The 21538-nt window shown below is 43.1% G+C and overlaps 1 protein-coding gene across 1 annotated transcript in view; it reads left to right on the top strand.

Moving 5' to 3' along the window:
* LOC130275489 (integumentary mucin A.1-like) overlaps nucleotides 1–15540 on the top strand; it is a 34299-nt gene extending 18759 nt beyond the window's left edge. Inside the window, exons 2-6 of the mRNA XM_056523535.1 lie at nucleotides 6161–6301; nucleotides 6381–6524; nucleotides 9007–9147; nucleotides 9227–9370; nucleotides 15496–15540. Coding sequence (XP_056379510.1) covers nucleotides 6161–6301; nucleotides 6381–6524; nucleotides 9007–9147; nucleotides 9227–9370; nucleotides 15496–15515 — 590 coding nt within the window. The 3' untranslated portion in view covers nucleotides 15516–15540. The remainder of the gene's footprint in view (nucleotides 1–6160; nucleotides 6302–6380; nucleotides 6525–9006; nucleotides 9148–9226; nucleotides 9371–15495) is intronic.
* Nucleotides 15541–21538: the final 5998 nt, after the last annotated feature.

Genomic DNA, 21538 nt, shown 5'->3' with positions numbered 1-21538 from the left:
TAAAAAATCTTAATCCTTCCAATAATTATCAGCTGCTGAAGTTGAGTTGTTGTGCTCTCTGCTGACATCTCTGCTTGTCTCGGGAACTGCACAGAGTAGAAGAGGTTTGCTATGGGGATTTTCTTCTAAACTGGGCAGTTCCCGAGACAGGTGTCATCAGAGAGCACATAGACAAAAGAACAACTCAACTTCAGCAGCTCATAAGTACTGAAAGGATTAAGATTTTTTAATAGAAGTAATTTACAAATCTGTTTAACTTTCTGGAGCCAGTTGATATATAAAACTATTTTTTTTTTCCTGGATAACCCCTTTAACTCCTGAAGCATTATAATATTACATATGAATGTTGCCTGAATTTGGTTTTAGGAGTTGCACAATCTGGCCACAGCCCTGTAAACTGGGGAGGTGTTTGCAGACTATGCTTTTTACACTAATGATCTTGCTCTTGGACTTGTAAATGGGTATTGTAGATGTATTTGACCTTGTGCTGCACCAGCTGGTGTCCTAATTTGTTCATCTTACTGGACAGGGGGGGGGGGGGGCATTTACTAACATGTGTGTAATGTAGTTACATTTTTTTTTTTTTTTTTTTTTTTTTTTTTTACGTGACCAAATTTATTAGATGGTCGCAGGGCATTTGAGAAATTTTGTGGGGATAGTACTTTTCTGAAATTTCACTCTTCACATACACCAAAAAGTCACGCTAGATCTGGCCTGGTGTAGAATTGCGACTTTTTGGTGGTTTTTGCAACTTTTTTGCGACAGTCGCAGTTGATAAATTCATTACCACTGCACAAGACTAACCCTTAACAGCTGGTCTGTACACTCATTTGTAAAAAAAAATAAAAGGTGTAAACCCAAAAGTGGCAAAAAATAGCCAAAAAATAGAGATGCAATGCTGCACCCAAATAGAGACAAATCTACACACAAAAACAGATCTAAAGACAATGATAAATGCCCCCAAAGGATCTTCATGGGGGGGTAAACCGTGGAGAACCCCAGACTACTTCTGTCTTATGGACAAGCTGAGGCACAACAGCCTGAGAAGTGTATCTAACCAGATGAGGTTCCCCGAATTAATTACTGGACCAGGACCTGAGGAAAATGCATGCAGTATATTTTTGTAATGAACTCCTTGCAGGTATTTTCTCTTTAAAGGGGTACTCCGGCCCTGAGACATCTTATCCCCCATCCAAAGGATATAGGATAATATGTCTCACCACGGGGTCCCGCCGCTGGGGACCCCCGCAATCTTGTATTCGCCACCCACCTGTTTGAGCTGCACGCCGCGGTGCCAGCTCACAAACAGCCGGGTGGCAACCACAGGGCCGGAGTATCGTGACGTCACAACTCTGCCCCAGTGTGACGTCACCCCCCGCTATGCAAGTCTATGTGAGGGGGTGTGACGGTTCCATCCAGTTTGCACCATACGGTTTTTGACTTTGCACAGTTTTTAATTTCAGTCAAACAAGTGAAACATTATTCAAAATGGAGTGAAAAGTTAAAAACATATACGTTTTTTTCTTAAAAAATGGATACAACCGGACATCATTTTTCAAACCATATACGGTTTTCAACCGTATATGGGTTAAAATTTGTACACATGTTTTGATATAGTTTAGTCAGGTTTTCATCAAAAACCTGATAAGGGAACTGTATTGCAAAAACGTGGTATGCATGCACCCTTATAATTATAAATTTTAATTAATTTTTAAACAGGAATCGATTCATGTGGGCAGACAAGGCACTAAAAATGTAGCCAACAATAATAAAAATGTAGTGTGTGTGTGTGTGTGTGTGTGTGTGTGTGTGTTTTTCACTTTTTTTTTTTTTTTTAGCTAGTACTACTACTCCCAGCATGGAACACACTGTTCCATGATGGGAGTAGTAGTACCTGTACTAATTGACAGATTCCCTTCTGAAACCCGTCAGTGCAGGGGACCATAGAAGAGCGGCCGGCCACATCTGTACATTATACAGGAGGATCACAGCGGGTGTCGGGAGTGACACTCGCTGCGATATGTCTATTAATGCAAGTACTACAGCTCCCACCATGGAGCAGAGTGTGCAGTAGTACCTGAAGTTAAGGACAGATCACAGCAGGTGTCACTCCTGACACCCGCTGCAATCATCCTTCATCCCTGAGATGCGCAGCAGCTTTCTCCTGCGCTCGCATCTCTGCTCTGTACTCCAGCCGGCCACTCACCATTCATATTTCCCTCTGAGAGCTGTGATTGGCTGCCACCATCCGGCCAATCGCCACTCTGGGCCGAAAATATGAATGAGTGGTGTGAATTTCTATTCACATCACTGGCCGGCCCGGAGTATAGTGCAGAGATGCGAGCTCTGTATAGAGCCGCTCCGCATCTCTGTTATATTATGGACGATCGCATAGGGTCAGGAGTGACACCCGTGGCGATCTGTCTATTAGTATATATTATATATATATATATATATATATATATATATATATATATATATATATATATATATAAAATAAAGAAAAAAAGTTAAAAACACAAGCGCACTACATTTTTATTATTGTCGGCTAAATTTTTAGGTCCCTGCCCGCCCACATAAATTGTTCCCTGTTTAAAAATTAACATTAACATTTTTTTTTGTCTTTCAATTTTCGGGAGCGTGCAGGGACCAGAAAATTCAGCATATTAAAAATGAATAAGGAGTGCTTTTCATAATTTCTTTTCTAGTTTTCTTTCTAAAACATAATTTTTATTTATTTTCACTTTACTTTTTTAGCCCCATTTTTGAGTGCTGAATTTTCTGGTCCCTGCCCGCTCCCGAAAATTGAAAGACAAAAAAAATTGTTAATGTTAATATTTAAACAGGGATCAATTCTTGTGGGCGGGCAGGGACCTAAAAATGTAGACAGCAATAATAAAAATGTATAAAAGGGCCATTTAAATGTAAAAATTATATATTTTTTTATAATTATTTTATTTTTTATTAGTAATGTATTTTAATATTGTGTTTAATAAAGTGTGTGTGTTTCACTTTTTTTTCTTTATTTTTTAAATTTTTTTAGGTAGTACTACTACTCCCAGCATGGAACAGGCTAATAGACAGATCACAGCAAGTATCACTCCTGACACCCGATGCGATCGTCCTATCTATTGCAGAGATGGAGCGGCTTTCTCCTACGCTCGCATCTCTGCACTATACTCCGGGCGGCCAGTGATGTGAATAGAATTCACATCACTTATTCATGTTTCCCGCAGAGAGCTGTGATTAACCAGATGGTTCCAGCCACTCACAGCTCTGCGGGAAATATGAATAATAGGTATGTATACGGCATATACTCATATTACAGTGGGACCAGAGAAGAGCGGCCGCCCGCATCTATACTTTATACAGGACAATCGCACCGGGTGTCAGAAGTGACACTCACTGCGATCCGTCTATTAATGCAGGTACTACAGCTCCCAGCATGGAGCAAAGTGTGCTCCATGTTGGAAGCAGTAATACCTGCAGTTAAGTACAGATCACAGCAGCTATCACTCCTGACACCTGATGCGATCATCCTATCTAGATGCGAGAAAGCCGCCCGCATCTATACATTATACAGGACGATCACAGCGGGTGCACAGGTACTACTACTCCCATCATGGAGCAGTCTGTTCCATGCTGGGAGTAGTAGTACTACCTAAAAAAAAAAAAAAAAAAAATTAGAAAAAAAGTGAAACACACACACACTTTATTAAACACATTATTAAAATAAATTACTAATAAAAATTTGCCGAGACTTGATTCGGATCGAATCGATTTTTTACATTTTTTTTTTTTATTCGCTCATCTCTAGTTCTGACATTCAGTTAACCTGTTTATCCCAGCATCTTCTGGTTTTGTCTGCTGTATCATATCTAGTCTTGTTGATATTATCATAACTGCCGTTAATCTTGGTCCTGGTTCTTGAACGTTTTGTTAGTATGCTATATCCTGCCTGGTGTATCTGTTTGTAGCTTTGTAGTATTCCTGTTATGTTCCTTACTTGTTTCGCAACATGTACAGTTTGGTTTGTTGTGTTTGACTTTTATGCCAATGCACTTTAGCGCAGTATAGAGTCTGTCCTCATGGTTGCCGATCCATCGTTTAGGGCGGAAGGCATTAGGGAGGGACAGCAATTGTAGGGACAGTTAGGGCTCAATACTTTCTGCTCCCTGCCCCCCCCCCCCCTTTCAGAACACAATTACTTCCAGGGTTGTTTTTTATACCCACTCCAGTCCTGGACATTAGTGACTAAAGATGAGCGAACTTACAGTAAATTCGATTCGTCACGAACTTCTCGGCTCGGCAGTTGATGCTTTTCCTGCATAAATTAGTTCAGCTTTCAGGTGCTCCGGTGGGCTGGAAAAGGTGGATACATTCCTAGGAAACTCTTTCCTAGGAATGTATCCACCTTTTCCAGCCCACCAAAGCACCTGAAGTCTGAACTAATTTACGCAGGATAAGGCATCAACTGCCGAGCCGAGAAGTTTGTGACGAATCGAATTTACTGTAAGTTCGCTCATCTCTATTAGTGACATCATATGACCACACCTGAGGGGCTACAGAATAAAGATAACATGTCATTTTTACCATAAAGTGTAATGTGTACAATTGGTTAATGTTGCTCTAGGCTAAGAAAAGAAAAAGTTATTGAATCTGATTAGAGAAAAGGTCACCTGTGAGTCAGGGGCCTTGGGAAATAGGGAGAGGAGCATGTGGCCTGGGGAGATAGAAAGAAGAGCAAGGGGGCTGAGGACATAGGGGGAGGGGCCGGAGGCCTAGGATAATGGGGAGAGGAGCATGTGGCCTGGGGAGATAGAAAGAGGAGCAGGCAGCCTGCGGAGATAGGGGGAGGGGCAGGAGGCTTGGGGAGATGGGGAGAGAGGAAGAGGGCCTGGGGAGAAAGGGAGAGGAGCAGGGGGCCTGGGGAGAAAGGGAGAGGAGCAGGGGGTCTGGGGAGACAGGGAGAGGAGCAGGGGGCGGAGCAGGGGGCCTGGGGAGATAGGGAGAGGAGCAGGGGGTCTGGGGAGATAGGGAAAGGAGCAGGGGGTCTGGGGAGATAGGGAAAGGAGCAGGGGGTCTGGGGAGACAGGGAGATATATCTTACAGCAACACCCCAACTGCCATACCCCCCCCCCCAAGGCACAACAATATAATACTGCCATACTCTCATCACATAATACTACCATACATGGCTAACATAAAGGACCATACACTGTGTGATCATATAATACTGTCATAGAGTGCTAATACGCTTATTGATTTAAAAAAATTAAGCACCCACATAGAAATGTGAGATTGATAAAAACTCAGAATGCAGTTCTGTCTCAGGCAGATATTTAAAACCTTACAGACGTGGGATGATTACACACTGTCTTGCTACAAGAACACATAGAAGTTGTTCCCTTGCTGCCCTATCAAAAGGCTCTCAGAGGCTCTTGGTGAGAGATCTTTGACTGCTAGACATGCCTCGATGACACAAATACATTTTGTCCAGTTGACCAACTTGAAAGGGGGTGCGCTATTGAACTAAGAGAGGCAGGATGGTCATTTTGATGAATTACCCCCCCATTTAGGCCATTCTGATCAAGCTTTTAGGAGGTGTTAGGTCTTCAGTGAAAAATCCAGGTTCTGTTTGGAATCTGACACGGATTCGAGTATGGAGGCTTCCAAGTTATGTATGATGTAAATGTACTTGTATTACCTGCCTGTGGGGAATTGTTCTTCTTTTTTGCATTTTCACATGCATACATGGGTGACACAGGGGGGACAAATGGGTGGACAGAAGGGTAAAGAGGGGTGTACAAGGGGGGACAGATGGGTGGACAGAGAGGTAAAGAGGGGTGTACAAGGGGGACAGATGGGTGGACAGAGAGGTAAAGAGGGGTGTACAAGGGGGACAGATGGGTGGACAGAGGGGTAAAGAGGGGTGTACAAGGGGGACAGAGAGATGTCAAAAAGGTGACAGAGGGTATAGAGGAGTACAGGGGATGGGGGTGGGAGTGGGTTTCACATTAATATGGATACAGGGGGAGGGGGAACAGTACTTGAAGCTGGGGAACATGGCAGTGCTGCACCTGCTCCTTTTTTCTTTCACTATCTGCATTATATCATGATACATTTCCTAACAAAAAAGTTTTCTTTCTAATGATAACAGCAAAGGAGTGTATTGGATCTCCTCAACTAAGAAGGAATTGTGGGTATCCTGGAATCAGCGCTAAAGAATGCAAAGAGAGAAACTGCTGCTTTGACTCCAGTATTCAAGGGGTGAATTGGTGCTTCTATAGTCAGACATTAGGTAAGTACTATAACACTGCAGATATAGAACCAGGCGATATACATCAGTATTAATAAAATGGCAAATGATCATGTTGCAGATAAGGCCCAGTGCTCTGTTAACCCCTCAGACAGAAGAGATTGCGGTGACCCCAGGATTACTGCCAAAGAGTGTTACAACAAAGGATGCTGCTTCAACTCAAGTGTCCCTGGAGTTAAATGGTGCTTCTTTCCAGAAGTGCAGGGTAAGAAATTATTAAAAACCTCTTTTTTTCCCTTTACTAGTCTAGTTATAACTCCCCTTTTGTCGGATCCACTTCTTCATCAGCTTGTTCACACAGTGCCGCCACGTAAACCTTCTCTAAGCTACCATGTGGCACAGATTAGGCTTCTCTACCAGGGGCCACTCTGGAAAACTCCTAATGCCTATTTAAAGTCTAAGGCTATTTTCACACGCCAGAATTTCTGGAATTCAATGGGATTTTGCAGTTCTGTGCACACGACCGAGTTTCTTTGCCAGATTTTTCTGGAATGGAAATTATGCTTTCCATGTCCACAGAAAGAATGAACCTGTTCATTCTTTCTGTAGACTTGTCATGGAATAAAGAAATGTCTATGAGACAGCTAATTCCTGTGCGGTCCAAGTGCTGGCATATTAGTCTCTGGAATGTCCGCACAGAGGTTTTCCATGCAGACATTCCGACGTGTGAACATAGCCTAAAACTATGGCAGACCAAAATTACCATGACTCATTGGTTTAACCTTTCAGGTAAGTGTTAACATATGAAAAAACATGAACAAATGAATGATTTTAATGACCCGACCGGAGTCAAACGGTGACTCTGGTCGGCTCAGTTTTGACCCGTATGCGGTTTCCTGACCGGACCTAAAACCGTAGTTTACTACGGTTTTCGGTCCGGTCCAAAACCGCATACAGGACAAAACTGAGCCGACCGGAGTCACGGTTTGACTCCGGTCGGGTCATTAAAATAAATGGAGTCACGGGCTGATCCAGCCGGGGTACGGGAGCGCCTGGTTTGCCCTCCCCCTGCCGGCACCCGAATGTACAAAACGTGGTGTGAATGCACCCTTAAATTCACCAAAAATCCTTTGGATTTTGGCTGGAAATTTTCACCTAGAAAAAGCTGGTCAGAAAATTTTCCCCACTTTTCCCCATAGTAAATACAGAGGAATTTTCTACTAGTAAAAACCCGACACTCTTAGTAAAAGAGGCCCTTTATGTTAGAAACAACATCTCTTCTAATACACATTATGGCTGGTATTGTGTTTAGGTCAAGATGTCAGAAAAAAACATTTCTCTCCTACTTTCTCTTGTATATACAAGGATACTGGAGAATAATATAGGTGATTCCCCATTATATGAATAATATACATGTGTTTGCTAAAAAAAAGTAACACTATGATTCTATATGAGATTCTCTTAAACCTACCCCTATGTTGTGTCCTCATTGGACTGGGAGCTGTATAACACATAAATGCAAGCAATGATTGAATAACCTGGGGTCATGTGATCTTGGTGATAGCTGCAAGGTATGCTGGGCTACCCTAACGTCATTTCAGTGTTCCCAGTACTTCCTCCTTTTCATGAAAGGGGTATTCCATTCCTTAGCATCTCATCCCCTATCCAAAGAAAATGGGATAAGATGTCTGATCGCAGGGGGTCAGGCCGCTAGGACCCCCGCGATCTCCGAGCCGGCACCGTGGACATACTGACATTCTGCCACCCCCCTCCATTTATTTCTATGGGAATATCCCTTTAAGGTGTGAGAAAGCTATGTCTTCCTTACCCCTCTTGCTATTATTACCACCGTTGCCAGGATCATGCGAGCCGACCCTGTCACTGTTTGAAATATTATGTTTGAAATATTATGATACGTTTCCTAATGTGGTGTCACGGTACAGGACCTGTCCTGTACCATCCTTAAGTCCCCTCATTGAGAGTCCCTTAGGTCCATAGGGCTCTCCTGCAGGGCTCCCCCTTGTTCCCTGATACAAATGCAATGTATATTCCTTATGTGTATCTATTGTTCATATGTATAACGTTGTACAAAAGTGTATAAAGTGTTGGTCATGTGAACTACTGTCATGTGATATACCCAGAGCTCCATGGGCACAGGAACCCCAGGCACTAGCAACCAACGGGGTTTAGTCCAGCCCCCTAGTATATAAGGGGCTGTAGTCTCTATTCTCTCTCTCTCTTAGTTCCTGGACCTAAAGAAAGCACAAAGTCCAGTATACTGCATCTCATCTAGGCCAAAGCCTAAAGTCCAGCAGCCACTTCTAAAACGTGAGTTGCAAATATCTCCACAGATAAAGTGACTACTACTCAGCTAAAGGAATATATTAGTAGCACAGTGGTCTGCCTAAATATCCTCATAACGACAAGTCCAAGCAAGCCTGCGAGGTATCCTGCGTCCTGGATGCCTCTGAGGAAACTGCATTATTGTAAAGATTGTTTCCTTAGTATTTTATGTAAAAGTTCCAGTTACTTCAAAGCCCTTGCTGTGGACATTCCTTCATTGCATGCCGTTTTTGAGCTGGTTGTTGGCGGTCCATAAACCAAAACAACCACATACTGGCATCACGAACTCTAAGGGGTTAACAACATCTTGCCCTCAGGGTTAATACCATCCGACCCTGCTACATCCATTGCAACACCCTGTGGTCACCACACTAACAAAAATGTTTTCTTTCTAATGATAACAGCAAAGGAGTGTATTGGATCTCCTCAACTAAGAAGGAATTGTGGGTATCCTGGAATAAGCTCTGAAGAATGCAAAAAGAGAAACTGCTGCTTTGACTCCAGTACTCCCGGGGTGAACTGGTGCTTCCATACTAGGACATTAGGTAAGTACTATAACACTGCAGATATAGAACCAGGCGATATACATCAGTAATAATAAAATGGCAAATGATCATGTTGCAGATAAGGCCCAGTGCTCTGTTGACCCCTCAGACAGAAGAGATTGCGGTGAACCCGAGATTACTGCCAAAGAGTGTTACGACAAAGGATGCTGCTTCAACTCAAGTGTTCCTAGAGTAAAATGGTGCTTCTTTCCAGAAGTGCAAGGTAAGAAAATATTAGAACCCCTTTTTTTCCCAGTCTAGTAGTTATTCTCTTTATGTCGGGTCCACTAAGGGGAAGCAAACATAGGGGATAGGGGATAAGACGTCTCACCGCGGGGGTCCTGCCGCTGGGGACCGCCGCAATCTTGTATTCACCACCCACCTGTTTTAGCTTTACGCTGCAGTGCCAGCTCACAAACAGCCGGGTGGCGACCATGGGGCCGGAGTATCATGACGTCACGAATCCGCCCCGTGTGACGTCCCCCCCCCGCCCCCGCTATGCAAGTTTATGGCCGTCATGCCCCCTCCCATAGACTTGCATAGCGGGGGCGCAGGGGGGGGGGTGACGTCACACGGGGGTGGAGTCGTGACGTCACGATACTCAGGCCCCATGGTCGCCATCCGGCTGTTTGTGAGCTGGCACCGCAGTGTAGAGCTCAAACAGTGGAGGGACCCAGTAACGGGACCCAGTGATGGGACCCCCGCAGTGAGACATCTTATCCCCTATCCTTTGGATAGGGGATAAGATGTCTCAGGGCCGGATTACCCCTTTAACTATGACTTAATGGTTTAACCCTTTGGACTCATATTAACATATGAATTCTACCCACCTCCATTGTGCACAGCTGCGCAATAGAAATAGAAGAATGAAGACACATAACTCACTTACTTACTTACCTGAATTCACTTACCAATTCAGGTAAGTAACCGCTGATTTTAATATAGTTCACCCGCACTATAACCCAGTATATTAGGTTTAGTGCAGGTGAACAGCCTGTCAGTTTACCTTTAAAGGGTAACTCTCATTAAAACTAATTTTTGCTATTGCACTCCTTATGGTAAATAAAAATATTTCTAATATACTTTGTTTAACAAAAAATGAAGTTTTCTATGTTTTATTTGTGCTTTTCCCCCCATCTTATACACAAACTTTGGACCGAAGCCCAAACACAGAAAGTGCAGCCTGGAGTGCTGAGGGGGGGTGTCCAGCCTCATCCAATCATAGCTCCTCTCACACTTAACTGCCATATGCTGTTGGATGGACACCCCCCCCACACCCCCCCTCAGCACTCCAGGCTGCACTTCATTTTTATAAACAAAGTATATTAGAAATCTTTTTTATTTACCATAAGGAGTGCAATAGCAAAAATTTGTTTTAATGAGAGGGCCCATTTAAATCAGTGCTTCCTTTTTTCTTTAATCGCTGGGGACATATATTCATATAAGTAATCAAGACCAGCACAAGCTGCACGTACATCATAAATGCACATGCACCAGGGACATAACAATCGCAGTTGTAGGGGAACAGGGCAGTGTAAGGGGGCCTAACTTCTATGTGGGGGGCACAGAGGGGCCTAACTACTATATGGGGGTAGTGTGAGGGGTCTAACTACTATACAAAGGTAGTGTGATGGACCTAACTAATTTTATGGGGGCAGTGTGGGGGCCTAACTACTTACAGTATATAAGAACAGTGTAGGGGACCTAAGCACTGTCTGGGGCAGTGTTGGGGACTTAACCACTATACAATGCAGTGTTGGGGACTTAAAGGTGTGCTCTGGTGGATTTTTTTTTTTTTTTTAAATCAGCTGGTGCCAGAAAGTTAAACAGATTTGTAAATTACTTCTATTGAAAAATGTTAAACCTTCCAGTACTTATTAGCTGCTGAATACTACAGAGGAAGTTATTTTCTTTTTAGAACACAGTGCTCTCTGCTGACATCATGACCACAGTGCTCTCTGCTGACATCTCTGTCCATTTTAGGAATTGTCTAGAGCAGCATATGTTTTCTATGGGGGTTTTCTCCTACTCTGGACAGTTCTTAAAATGGACAGAGGGGTCAGCAGAGAGCACTGTGGTCATGATGTCAGCAGAGAGCTCTGTTTTCCAAAAAGAAAATAATTTCCTCTGTAGAATTCAGCAGCTAATAAGTACCGGAAGGTAATGTACAAATCTGTTTAACTTTCTGGCACCAGTTGATTTAAAAAAAAAAGTTTTCCATCGGAGTACCCCTTTAACTACTATATGGAGGCAGCGTGGGGGACCTAACCACTATACAGGTGCAGTGTGAGGGACTTTACTACTATATGGGGGCAGTGTTGGGGACGTCACTACTTTATGGTGGCAATGTGGGGCCTAACTACTGTTTGGGGGTCTAATCACTATATACATCAGATGGGGAGTCTGTATAGAGGTGAGGATTGTGCTGGAGCAAGGAGCTTAAAATGTTTGTCTGGCATATTCTGCAGGGACGAATCATGGCTTGGGAAGTTTTCCTGATACTCCGGAGAAGAAACCTACTGTGATGTACTACATGTGACTGTAAGTACATGTAACTGTAATCATCATCTGTATAGTCTGCAGAGCCTGTAAAGTGCTATGACCTCTATATGGTCACTGTATGGGGGAGGGGGGGGGGGGGTATTGCTTTGTATATAGTGGATTTTATTCAGTAACAGGATGGGGATATTCTCCAGTCATTATGTGATGTAATGGTATTGGTCATGGTGATATTATATATATATCACTTGTATACTGGTATTATCGGTAATATTGGTCTGTGTATACTGGATTTGGTCAGTATCTATATGGTGGTCAGATGTATAGTGATGTTTGCTCCTCTTATATTGGTGTTATTTGGTAACTGAGCCACTATTATATTTAGGTATCATTTGTAGACTATTGTTTTTTTTAATTCATTATTTTTATTCAATGCTTACAAAAAGAAACACAAGCTCTTACAGATACAGTGCAACAAATTACAAATACATAGGCATTTATTTAATCCTTTAATTCCCCCCCCCCCCCCCCCCCTCCACCCACCATGGCAAGAGAAAAAAATAAAAATTAAATGTCACCTTCTTTCACCTTCTAAAAATCAGAACACTTTCAATTTTGCACATACAGACCCATATGAGGGCTTTTTTTTTTTTGTGCCACCAATTGTACTTTATAATGACATCAATTATTTCACCACAAAATTTATGGCGAAACCAGAAAAAAATATTTGTGGGGCAAAATTGGAAAAAAAAATGCCATTTTGAAACTTTTGGGGGCTTCCAATTCTATGAAGTCTATGCAAGGATACCTCATTTATATGGGTTTTATTTTATTTTACTACTAAAAAAAAAACTGCATGCACCAAAATTAGTATGTGTAAAATTGTCATCTTCTGATCCCTATAACTTATTTATTTTTCCATACACAGTGATGTTTGAGGGCTAATGTTTTGCACCATGATCTGAAGTTTTTATCGGTACCATTTTTGTATTGATGAGACTTTTTGATAGCTTTTTATAAAATTTTTTAGGGTATACAAAGTTACCAAAAATACGCAATTTTGGACTTTGGAATTTTTTGACCATGCAGTTTAATTAACATTATATTTTTATAGTTCAGACATTTACCCACGCAGCGATACCACATATGTTTATTTTTATTATGTTTACATATTTTTTCTATGGAATTTGGGAAAAGGGGGGGGGTTGATACAAACTTTTAATATGGAAGGGGTTAATGGGTGTTTTTTTTTTTTTTTTTACTTTTTATTCTACTTTTTTTTTTTTACACTTTTAGTCCCCTCAGAAGACTTTTAGTAGGAATCAGTAGATTTCTCATACAGATCAATGTGGTTCCACAGAACCACATTGATCTGTGTGCTCTGCACCTGATTGATAGACCCTGGTTCAACCATGTTTTTTCAATCACAGAGCCGGGACAGCCACAGCAGGAGAGATAAGCCCTCCGGCTACCTCAGCAGTGGATCGCCCCCGTGCGATCATGCTGCGCGCGGGGGGGGGGGGGAGGGTTGCCATCCACCCCACTGGACCACCAGGGTTGGTTAAAATGTCCCTTTAGATGCCGCTATCAACTTTGAAAGCGGCAATCTAAAGGGTTAGTAGCCGACCTCGGCGATCGCCGCATGTTGGCTATTAAAGGTGTCAGCAAAGAGCACTGTGGTCATGACGGAAAAGAAATCCAAAAAGAAAATAATTTCCTCCGTAGTATACAGCCGCTAATAAGTACTGGAAGGATGAAGACTTTTTAAATAGAAGTAATATACAAATTTGTTTAACTTTCAGGCACCAGATGATTTAAAAAAAAAAAAAAATTTCCACCGGAGAACCTCTTTAACGCCAGGCCTCAGCTACAGGAATCAGCTGGGGGCCGGCCGGTATGGTGCAGGCTCGAGTCGAAAGCCCGCGTAATACACTGCTTTCCATACATATATATATTTTAACAAAATTTGTCTGTTTGAAATTGCCCTATTTTGTCAACCTATAACGCTATAATTTTCCTGTATACGGGGCAGTATGAGGGCTCATTTTTTGCACCGTTATCTGTAGTTTTTATTAGTACCACTTTTGTTTATATTTAACTTTTTAATCACTTTTTACAATTTTGGACTTTTTTTGTTTTTACATCTACGCCATTCAATATACGGGATAATTAACATTATATTTTGATAGTTTGGACATTTATGCACATGGAAATACCAAATATGTTAAAAAAACATGTTTACACTTTTTGGGGGTAAAATAGGAAAAGGGGACAATTTATATCTTATTGGGAGAGGAGATTTTTCTATTTTTTTGTAACTTTTTTTATTTTTTTATTTTTTTTTACTTTTTATATTTTTTTTACACTTTTTGTGTCCCCATAGGGGACTTTTTTATAGCAATCAGTTGATTGCTAATACTGTTCAGTGCTGTACATAGGCATAGCACTGATCAGTATTATCGGCGATCTTCTGCTCTGGTCTGCTCGATTTCAGACCAGAGCAGAAGACCCCGGGAGACAGATGGAGGCAAGTGAGGTGAACCTCCCTCCGCCATTATTGATGTTCAAACCTATCCTGCTCTTGACAGTTCCTGACATGGACAGAGGTGTCAGCAGAGAGCACTGTGGTCAGACTGGACAGTACTATACAACTTTCAGCAGCTGTTAAGTACTGTAAGGATTAGGATTTTTAATTATAAGTAATTTATAATTGATTTAAAAATTTTATTTTCCACCAGAGTACCCCTTTAAGCTTTGGAATCACAAGTAAAATCAAGACGTAAAGTCCAGTACTCTAGCCATAAAGAAAATCTATAATAAGACTAGAGTAAACAGACAGGACAGACAGTTGAATAATAAGAAGGGTAAACTACCGTATTTATTGGCCTATAACACGCTCCCTCATTTTACCAAGGATATTTGGGTAAAAAAAGGTTTTTACCCAAATATCCATGGTAAAATGAGTGTGCGTGTGCGCGCGAGTATACCCCGATATACCCCCAGGAAAGGCAAGGGGAGAGAGGCCGTCGCTGCCCGCTTCTCTCCCCCTGCCTTTCCTGGGGTCTAGAGCCCTGCTGCCGGCCCTTCTCTCCCCCTGGCTATCGGCGCTGCTGCCCGTGCTGTCCCCCTGACTATCGGTGCCGGCGCCCCATTGCCGGCACCGATAGCCAGGGGGAGAGAAGCGGCGCCGACAGCCAGGGGGAGAGAAGGGGCAGCGGCACCCATTGCCGGCGTCGCTGCCCCGTTGCCTCCCCCCATCCCCGGTGGCATAATTATCTGGGTCGGGTCCTCGCTGCTGCAGGCCTCCGGCGTGCATCCCCTGCGTCGTTGCTATGCGCTGCACGGCGCAGGGGTCGCAGGGGACGCACGCCGGAGGCCTGCAGCAGCGCGGACCCGACCCAGGTAATTATGCCACCGGGGATGGGGGGAGGCAACGGGGCAGCGGCGCCGGCAATGGGTGCCGCTGCCCCTTCTCTCCCCCTGGCTGTCAGCGCCGCTTCTCTCCCCCTGGCTATCGGCGCTGACAGAGGGGCGCCGGCACCGATAGTCAGGGGGAAAGAACGGGCAGCGGCGCCGATAGCTAGGGGGAGAGAAGAGCCGGCAGCAGGGCTCTAGACCCAAGGAAAGGCAAGGGGAGAGAAGCAGGCAGCGACGGCCTCTCTCCCCCTGCCTTTCCTGGGGGTGTATCAGCGTATAACACGCACATAGACTTTAGGCTAAAAATTTTAGCCTAAAAAGGACGTGTTATACGCCAATAAATACGGTATATATTTCACATTCATGTTTGTGAGAGTAGATATTCTGCAGTTGATTTTTATCTTTTCTCTTCTTGTTTTTTTTTTTATACAGAAACCTTAATGAAAGCGTGATGTCCACACGTGACCTGAACCATCTGTGACACAAATGCCACCAGCAAAAAACATGAGAAATATGACTACAATTACAAATGAAGAAAAACAAATGTCATTCACACGTAATTCAAAATATATTCTGTAATGATAAAAATATATATATATATATATATCTTTTGTTAATAATCAATAAATCCTATTCTCCAGGTAGATTACATCACATAAATGTTTTTTCATCCTTTGTCATATCAGGGAACTGGTGAAGGGTTGGGATGGTTCCTTGCTGATGTTTTCTAGATAGAATTATTGCTTTAGTCAAGATAATCTTTGCACAGTTGATCATATGTTATTCATTCAAATGTATTAATGCACCACATAAATTGTAAGGAGACTTCCCTAATGGCAGACAGACGAAAATTGTCCACGAAAGGTCCAGGTTGGTTTTTTGTCTGTCCCTAAGGCCAGGTTCATACTACAGAATTTCCGAACGGAATTATGTTTCTGAATTTAGGTGGGAAATTCCGCTCCCTTTAGGTAAAATGCAAGTGAATGGGTTCTCCATTAACCGATTTAAACTGCAGAATTTTCTGGGCAGAATTTCTGTCCAAGAATTTAGATGCTCAATGTTCTGACAGAATTTTTAGACCTGCATTTTCTGGTCATGAATCCTGTAGTGTGAACCCAGCCTAAAGGGAAAACCTTAATGTTTAAATTTTTCTCTCCTTTTTTCTCTCTACAATTAAAATATCTTGTAATCTCACTTCTAAGTAAAGTTTTACATGCATTAATCCACCGTGAAACAAATTCTTTTTGGCTTCCATATAAATAATGCTTGGTGACCTTTAACCCCTTAAGGACCCGGGCTTTTTCCGTTTTTTCATTTTCAATTTTTCCTCCTTAACTTTAAAAAATCATAACTCTTTAAAATTTTCACCGAAAATTCTATATGATGGCTTATTTTTTGTGTCACTAATTCTACTTTGTAATGACATTAGTCATTTTACCCAAAAATCTACGGTGAAACGGGAAAAAAAATCAATGTGCGTCAAAATTGATGAAAAATAATTTTGTAAGTTTTGGGGGCTTCCTTTTTTACGCAGTAAATTTTTTGTCAAAAATGATACGTTATCTTTATTCTGTTGGTCCATAAGGTTAAAATGATTCCCTACTTATATTGGTTTGATTTTGTATCACTTCAGAAAAAAATCATGAATACATGCAGGAAAATGTAAACGTTTAAAATGGTCATCTTCTGACCCCTATAACTTTTTTATTTTTCTGTGTTCAGGGCGCTATGAGGGCTCATTTTTTGCATCGTGATCTGAAGTTTTTAGTAATACCATTCAGACTTTTTGATCACTTTTTATTAACTTTTTTGTGGTATAAAAAGTGATCAGAAATGCGCTATTTTGGACTTTGAGATTTTTTGGCGCGTACGCCATTGAACAAGCGGTTTCAAAAGCAGTATGTTTTTATAATTCGGACATTTCCACATGCGGCGATACCACATATGTTTATTTTTATTTACACTGTTTTTTTTTAATTCTTGAAATGCCGGGTGATTCAAACTTTTATTAGGGGAAGGGATAATTCAAAGGGTTAATAATTTTTTTACACTTTTCTAATGCAATATTATAGCTCCTATAGGGGGCTATAGCATTGCATTAACTGATCTTTAACCATAGGCGTGCGCACGGGGTGTGCCGGGTGTGCACAGGCACACCCTAATCACCGCGGCCGCGGCCCGCTGCTGCAGGACTCTTTTTTTTTTCGCCGACATCACCAGCCCGACCCCCCACCCACCCACCACCCCCCGCTCGGCACCGCAACCACTACTACACACATTATCCCTACACTGACCGACCTTACATGCCGCCCGGGGCCGCTTTAAGAGCGCGGGGGCTGATGGGTCAGGCGTCAGTGCGCACGGCTGCACATGACGTCATGACGCACGCGCGCACTGTTTCTGGAGAGCCCGCACAGGAGAGGCCCGCTGCCAGGGCAAGGACAGGAGAAGCCCGGGCCCCCAGCTCTGGAGTCTGGGCTGCTGGAGAGGGCAGCTAAGGAGAGAGAGGCCTGCAGCAGCAGCAAGTGCCGGTAAGTGGCTGCTGACCTGCTGCCATACATGATGGGGATGTAGTCCTGAACTGTGAGCCTACATTATGTAGGCTCACAGCTCAGGACTACATCCCCATCATGTATGATTGTGATTGTCTATTATATGTAGGCTCACAGCTAAGGACTACATCCCCATCATGTATGATTGTGATTGTCTATTATATGTAGGCTCACAGCTAAGGACTACATCCCCATCATGTGTGATTGTCTATTATATGTAGGCTACATATAATAGACAGTCACAATCATACATGATGGGGATGTAGTCCTGAGCTGTGAGCCTGGGCATGTGTGGTGTGGTCAGGGCATACTGGGAGTTGCATGCTGGGAGTTGCAGTTACTACTGTAACGCCCAGCATGCCCTGACACAATCTCGGTCTGCTCTGCAGCTGTCCCAAAATTAGTTTTGGGTCAGCGGCAAAACCATAGGCTGTATCAGCCTGATACAGTCTATGGTTTTGTAGCTGACCCAAAACTACAACTCCCATTATGTTGCACTATACTCCTGAGTCCTGGGGAAGCAATGCATTAATTTTGGGAAAGTTGCAGAGCAGACCAAGATTGTATCAGGGCATGCTGGGAGTTGCAGTTACTATTTGTAATGCCCAGCATGCCCTGATGCAGCTTATGTTTTGCAGCTGACCCAAAACTACAACTCCCATTATGTTGCACTATACTCCTGAGTCCTGGGGAAGCAATGCATTAATTTTGGGAAAGCTGCAGAGCAGACCAAGATTGTATCAGGGCATGCTGGGAGTTGCAGTTACTATTTGTAATGCCCAGCATGCCCTGATGCAGCTTATGTTTTGCAGCTGACCCAAAACTACAACTCCCATTATGTTGCACTATACTATAGTATAGGTTATATGGTGCTACATGCTGGGGGGAGCTGTAGTTTCAGTTCAGCTGCAGAGATATAGGCTGGAATATGGATCAAGAAATTTCCGTGATCCAGATTCCAGCCTATATCTCGGCAGCTGAACCGAAACTACAGCTCCCCCCAGCATGTAGCACCATATAACCTATATTATAGTATAGTGCAACATAATGGGAGTTGTAGTTTTGGTGACCATATATTGTATCAGGGCATGCTGGGAATTGTAGTTGGTAACTGCAAATCCCAGCATTGCATTCCTTGAAGGAATGCAATGTTGGGAGGTGCAGTTACCAACTACAATTCCCAGCATGCCCTGATACAATCTATGATGACCAAAACTACAACTCCACACATCTTGCACTATATAGGAGTACAATTTAGATTATGGTGTAACATGCTGGGAGTCCTAGTTTTGGGTCAGCTGCAGACCCAAAACTACAACGTGCACACTGCTCCAAGCTTGCTGGGTGCCGCATCACTTTTTCAACCAATCTGGTGCAAAAAAAAATTCTATTTGGAATATTCCCCCCTCTGTGCCCCCATCTTATAGTGAAAGCGTTCTTCTGTTTGCCAAGTAAAGAACAAACATGAAGTTTACCATTCAACTTACAATTTTTTTTTCAAATCCACATCAAATGCCTCCCCAAAAACACCAGCAAACATACACACAAGTGGGAGGTCTAGTCAGGGCTGGTGCATGGATTTTTGACACTCTAGGCAAAACCTAATTTTGACAATCCTTTGGCTCCGCCCATTGAACCCCTTGGCAAATATAAGATCAGAGGTAGAATTAGTCCCGTAAGTCTCATGGTAAATTCTAGACTTGTCCTCCTCCCTACAATTATAACTATACTGCACCTAATGTGGGGGAACTATACTGCACCTAATGTGGGGGAACTGTACTGCACCTAATGTGGGGGAACTGTACTGCACCTAATGTGGGGGAACTGTACTGCACCTAATGTCGGTGAACTATACTGCCAACCTAATGTGGAGGAACTATACTGCCATCCTAATGTGGGGGAACTATATTGTACCTAATGTGGGGGAACTATACTGCACCTAATGTGGGGAACTATACTGCACCTAATGTGGGGGAACTATATTGCATCTAATGTGGGGGAACTGTACTGCACCTAATGTGGGGGAACTATACTGCACCTAATGTGGGGGAACTATACTGCACCTAATGTGGGGGAACTATACTACACCTAATGTGGGGGAACTATACTGCACCTAATGTGGGGGAACTATACTGCACCTAATGTGGGGGAACTATACTGCACCTAATGTGGGGGAACTATACTGCACCTAATGTGGGGGAACTATACTGCACCTAATGTGGGGGAACTGTACTGCACCTAATGTGGGGGAACTGTACTGCACCTAATGTGGGGGAACTGTACTGCACCTAATGTGGAGGAACTGTACTACTAACCTAATGTGGGGGAACTATACTACGCACCTAATATGGGGGAACTATACTGCGCACCTAATATGGGGGAACTATACTGCCAAATTAATGTGGGGGAACTATACTGCCAACCTAATGTGGGGGAACTGTACTGCTAACCTAATGTGGGGGAACTATACTGCCAACCTAATGTGGGGGAACTATACTGCCAACCTAATGTGGGGGAACTGTACTGCACCTAATGTGGAGGAACTGTACTACTAACCTAATGTGGGGGAACTATACTGCACCTAATGTGTGGGAAATATATTTCCATCCTAATGTGGGAGATTTATACTGCCAACCTAATGTGGGGGAACTATGCTGCCAACCTAATGTGAATACAAAAATATAAAATTGTACTATTCTGATCCCTATAGCCCTTTATTTTTCTGTATATGGGGATGTATGAGGGTAATTTTTAGCGCTTTGATTTGTAGTTTTTATCTGTACCATTTTTTTTTTTTTTGCTTTTTAGATATTTTTTATGGTATTTGAAGTGACCAAAAATGTGTTAATCTGATTAGTGCACTATTACGACATTTGGGACCCCACTTCTGATTTTGCCCAGGGCCACGCTAAGCCTAAAACTGGCCCTGGATCCAATCCTCCTACACTATGCAAGCAGGAGTGTGTGTATATGTATGCGCAGATTGAGTTTGTGCTTTAAGGTGCACACCCTAATGCAATAGGCGCAGGGGACGCAGATTGAGTTTGTGCTTTAAGGTGCACACCCTAATGCAATAGGCGCAGGGGACGCAGGGGACGCACGCCGGAGGCCTGCAGCAGCGCGGACGCGACCCAGGTAATTATGCCACCGGGGATGGGGGGAGGCAACGGGGCAGCGGTGCCGGCAATGGGTGCCGCTGCCCCTTCTCTCCCCCTGGCTGTCAGCGCCGCTTCTCTCCCCCTGGCTATCGGCGCCGACAGAGGGGCGCCGGCACCGATAGTCAGGGGGAAAGAACGGGCAGCGGCGCCGATAGCTAGGGGGAGAGAAGAGCCGGCAGCAGGGCTCTAGACCCCAGGAAAGGCAGGGGGAGAGAAGCGGGCAGCGACGGCCTCTCTCCCCTTGCCTTTCCTGGGGGTGTATCAGCGTATAACACGCACATAGACTTTAGGCTAAAAATTTTAGCCTAAAAAGGGCGTGTTATACGCCGATAAATACGGTATATATTTCACATTCATGTTTGTGAGAGTAGATATTCTGCAGTTGATTTTTATCTTTTCTCTTCTTGTTTTTTTTTTTTTATACAGAAACCTTAATGAAAGCGTGATGTCCACACGTGACCTGAACCATCTGATTCCCTGTGACACAAATGCCACCAGCAAAAAACATGAGAAATATGACTACAATTACAAATGAAGAAAAACAAATGTCATTCACACGTAATTCAAAATATATTCTGTAATGATAAAAAAATATATATATATATATATATATCTTTTGTTAATAATCAATAAATCCTATTCTCCAGGTAGATTACATCACATAAATGTTTTTTCATCCTTTGTCATATCAGGGAACTGGTGAAGGGTTGGGATGGTTCCTTGCTGATGTTTTCTAGATAGAATTATTGCTTTAGTCAAGATAAT

The sequence above is a fragment of the Hyla sarda genome, chromosome 6 (genome assembly GCF_029499605.1).
Source record: "Hyla sarda isolate aHylSar1 chromosome 6, aHylSar1.hap1, whole genome shotgun sequence".
NCBI classification, from domain to species: Eukaryota; Metazoa; Chordata; class Amphibia; order Anura; family Hylidae; genus Hyla; species Hyla sarda.
This window is presented reverse-complemented; position numbering and strand designations above follow the sequence as displayed.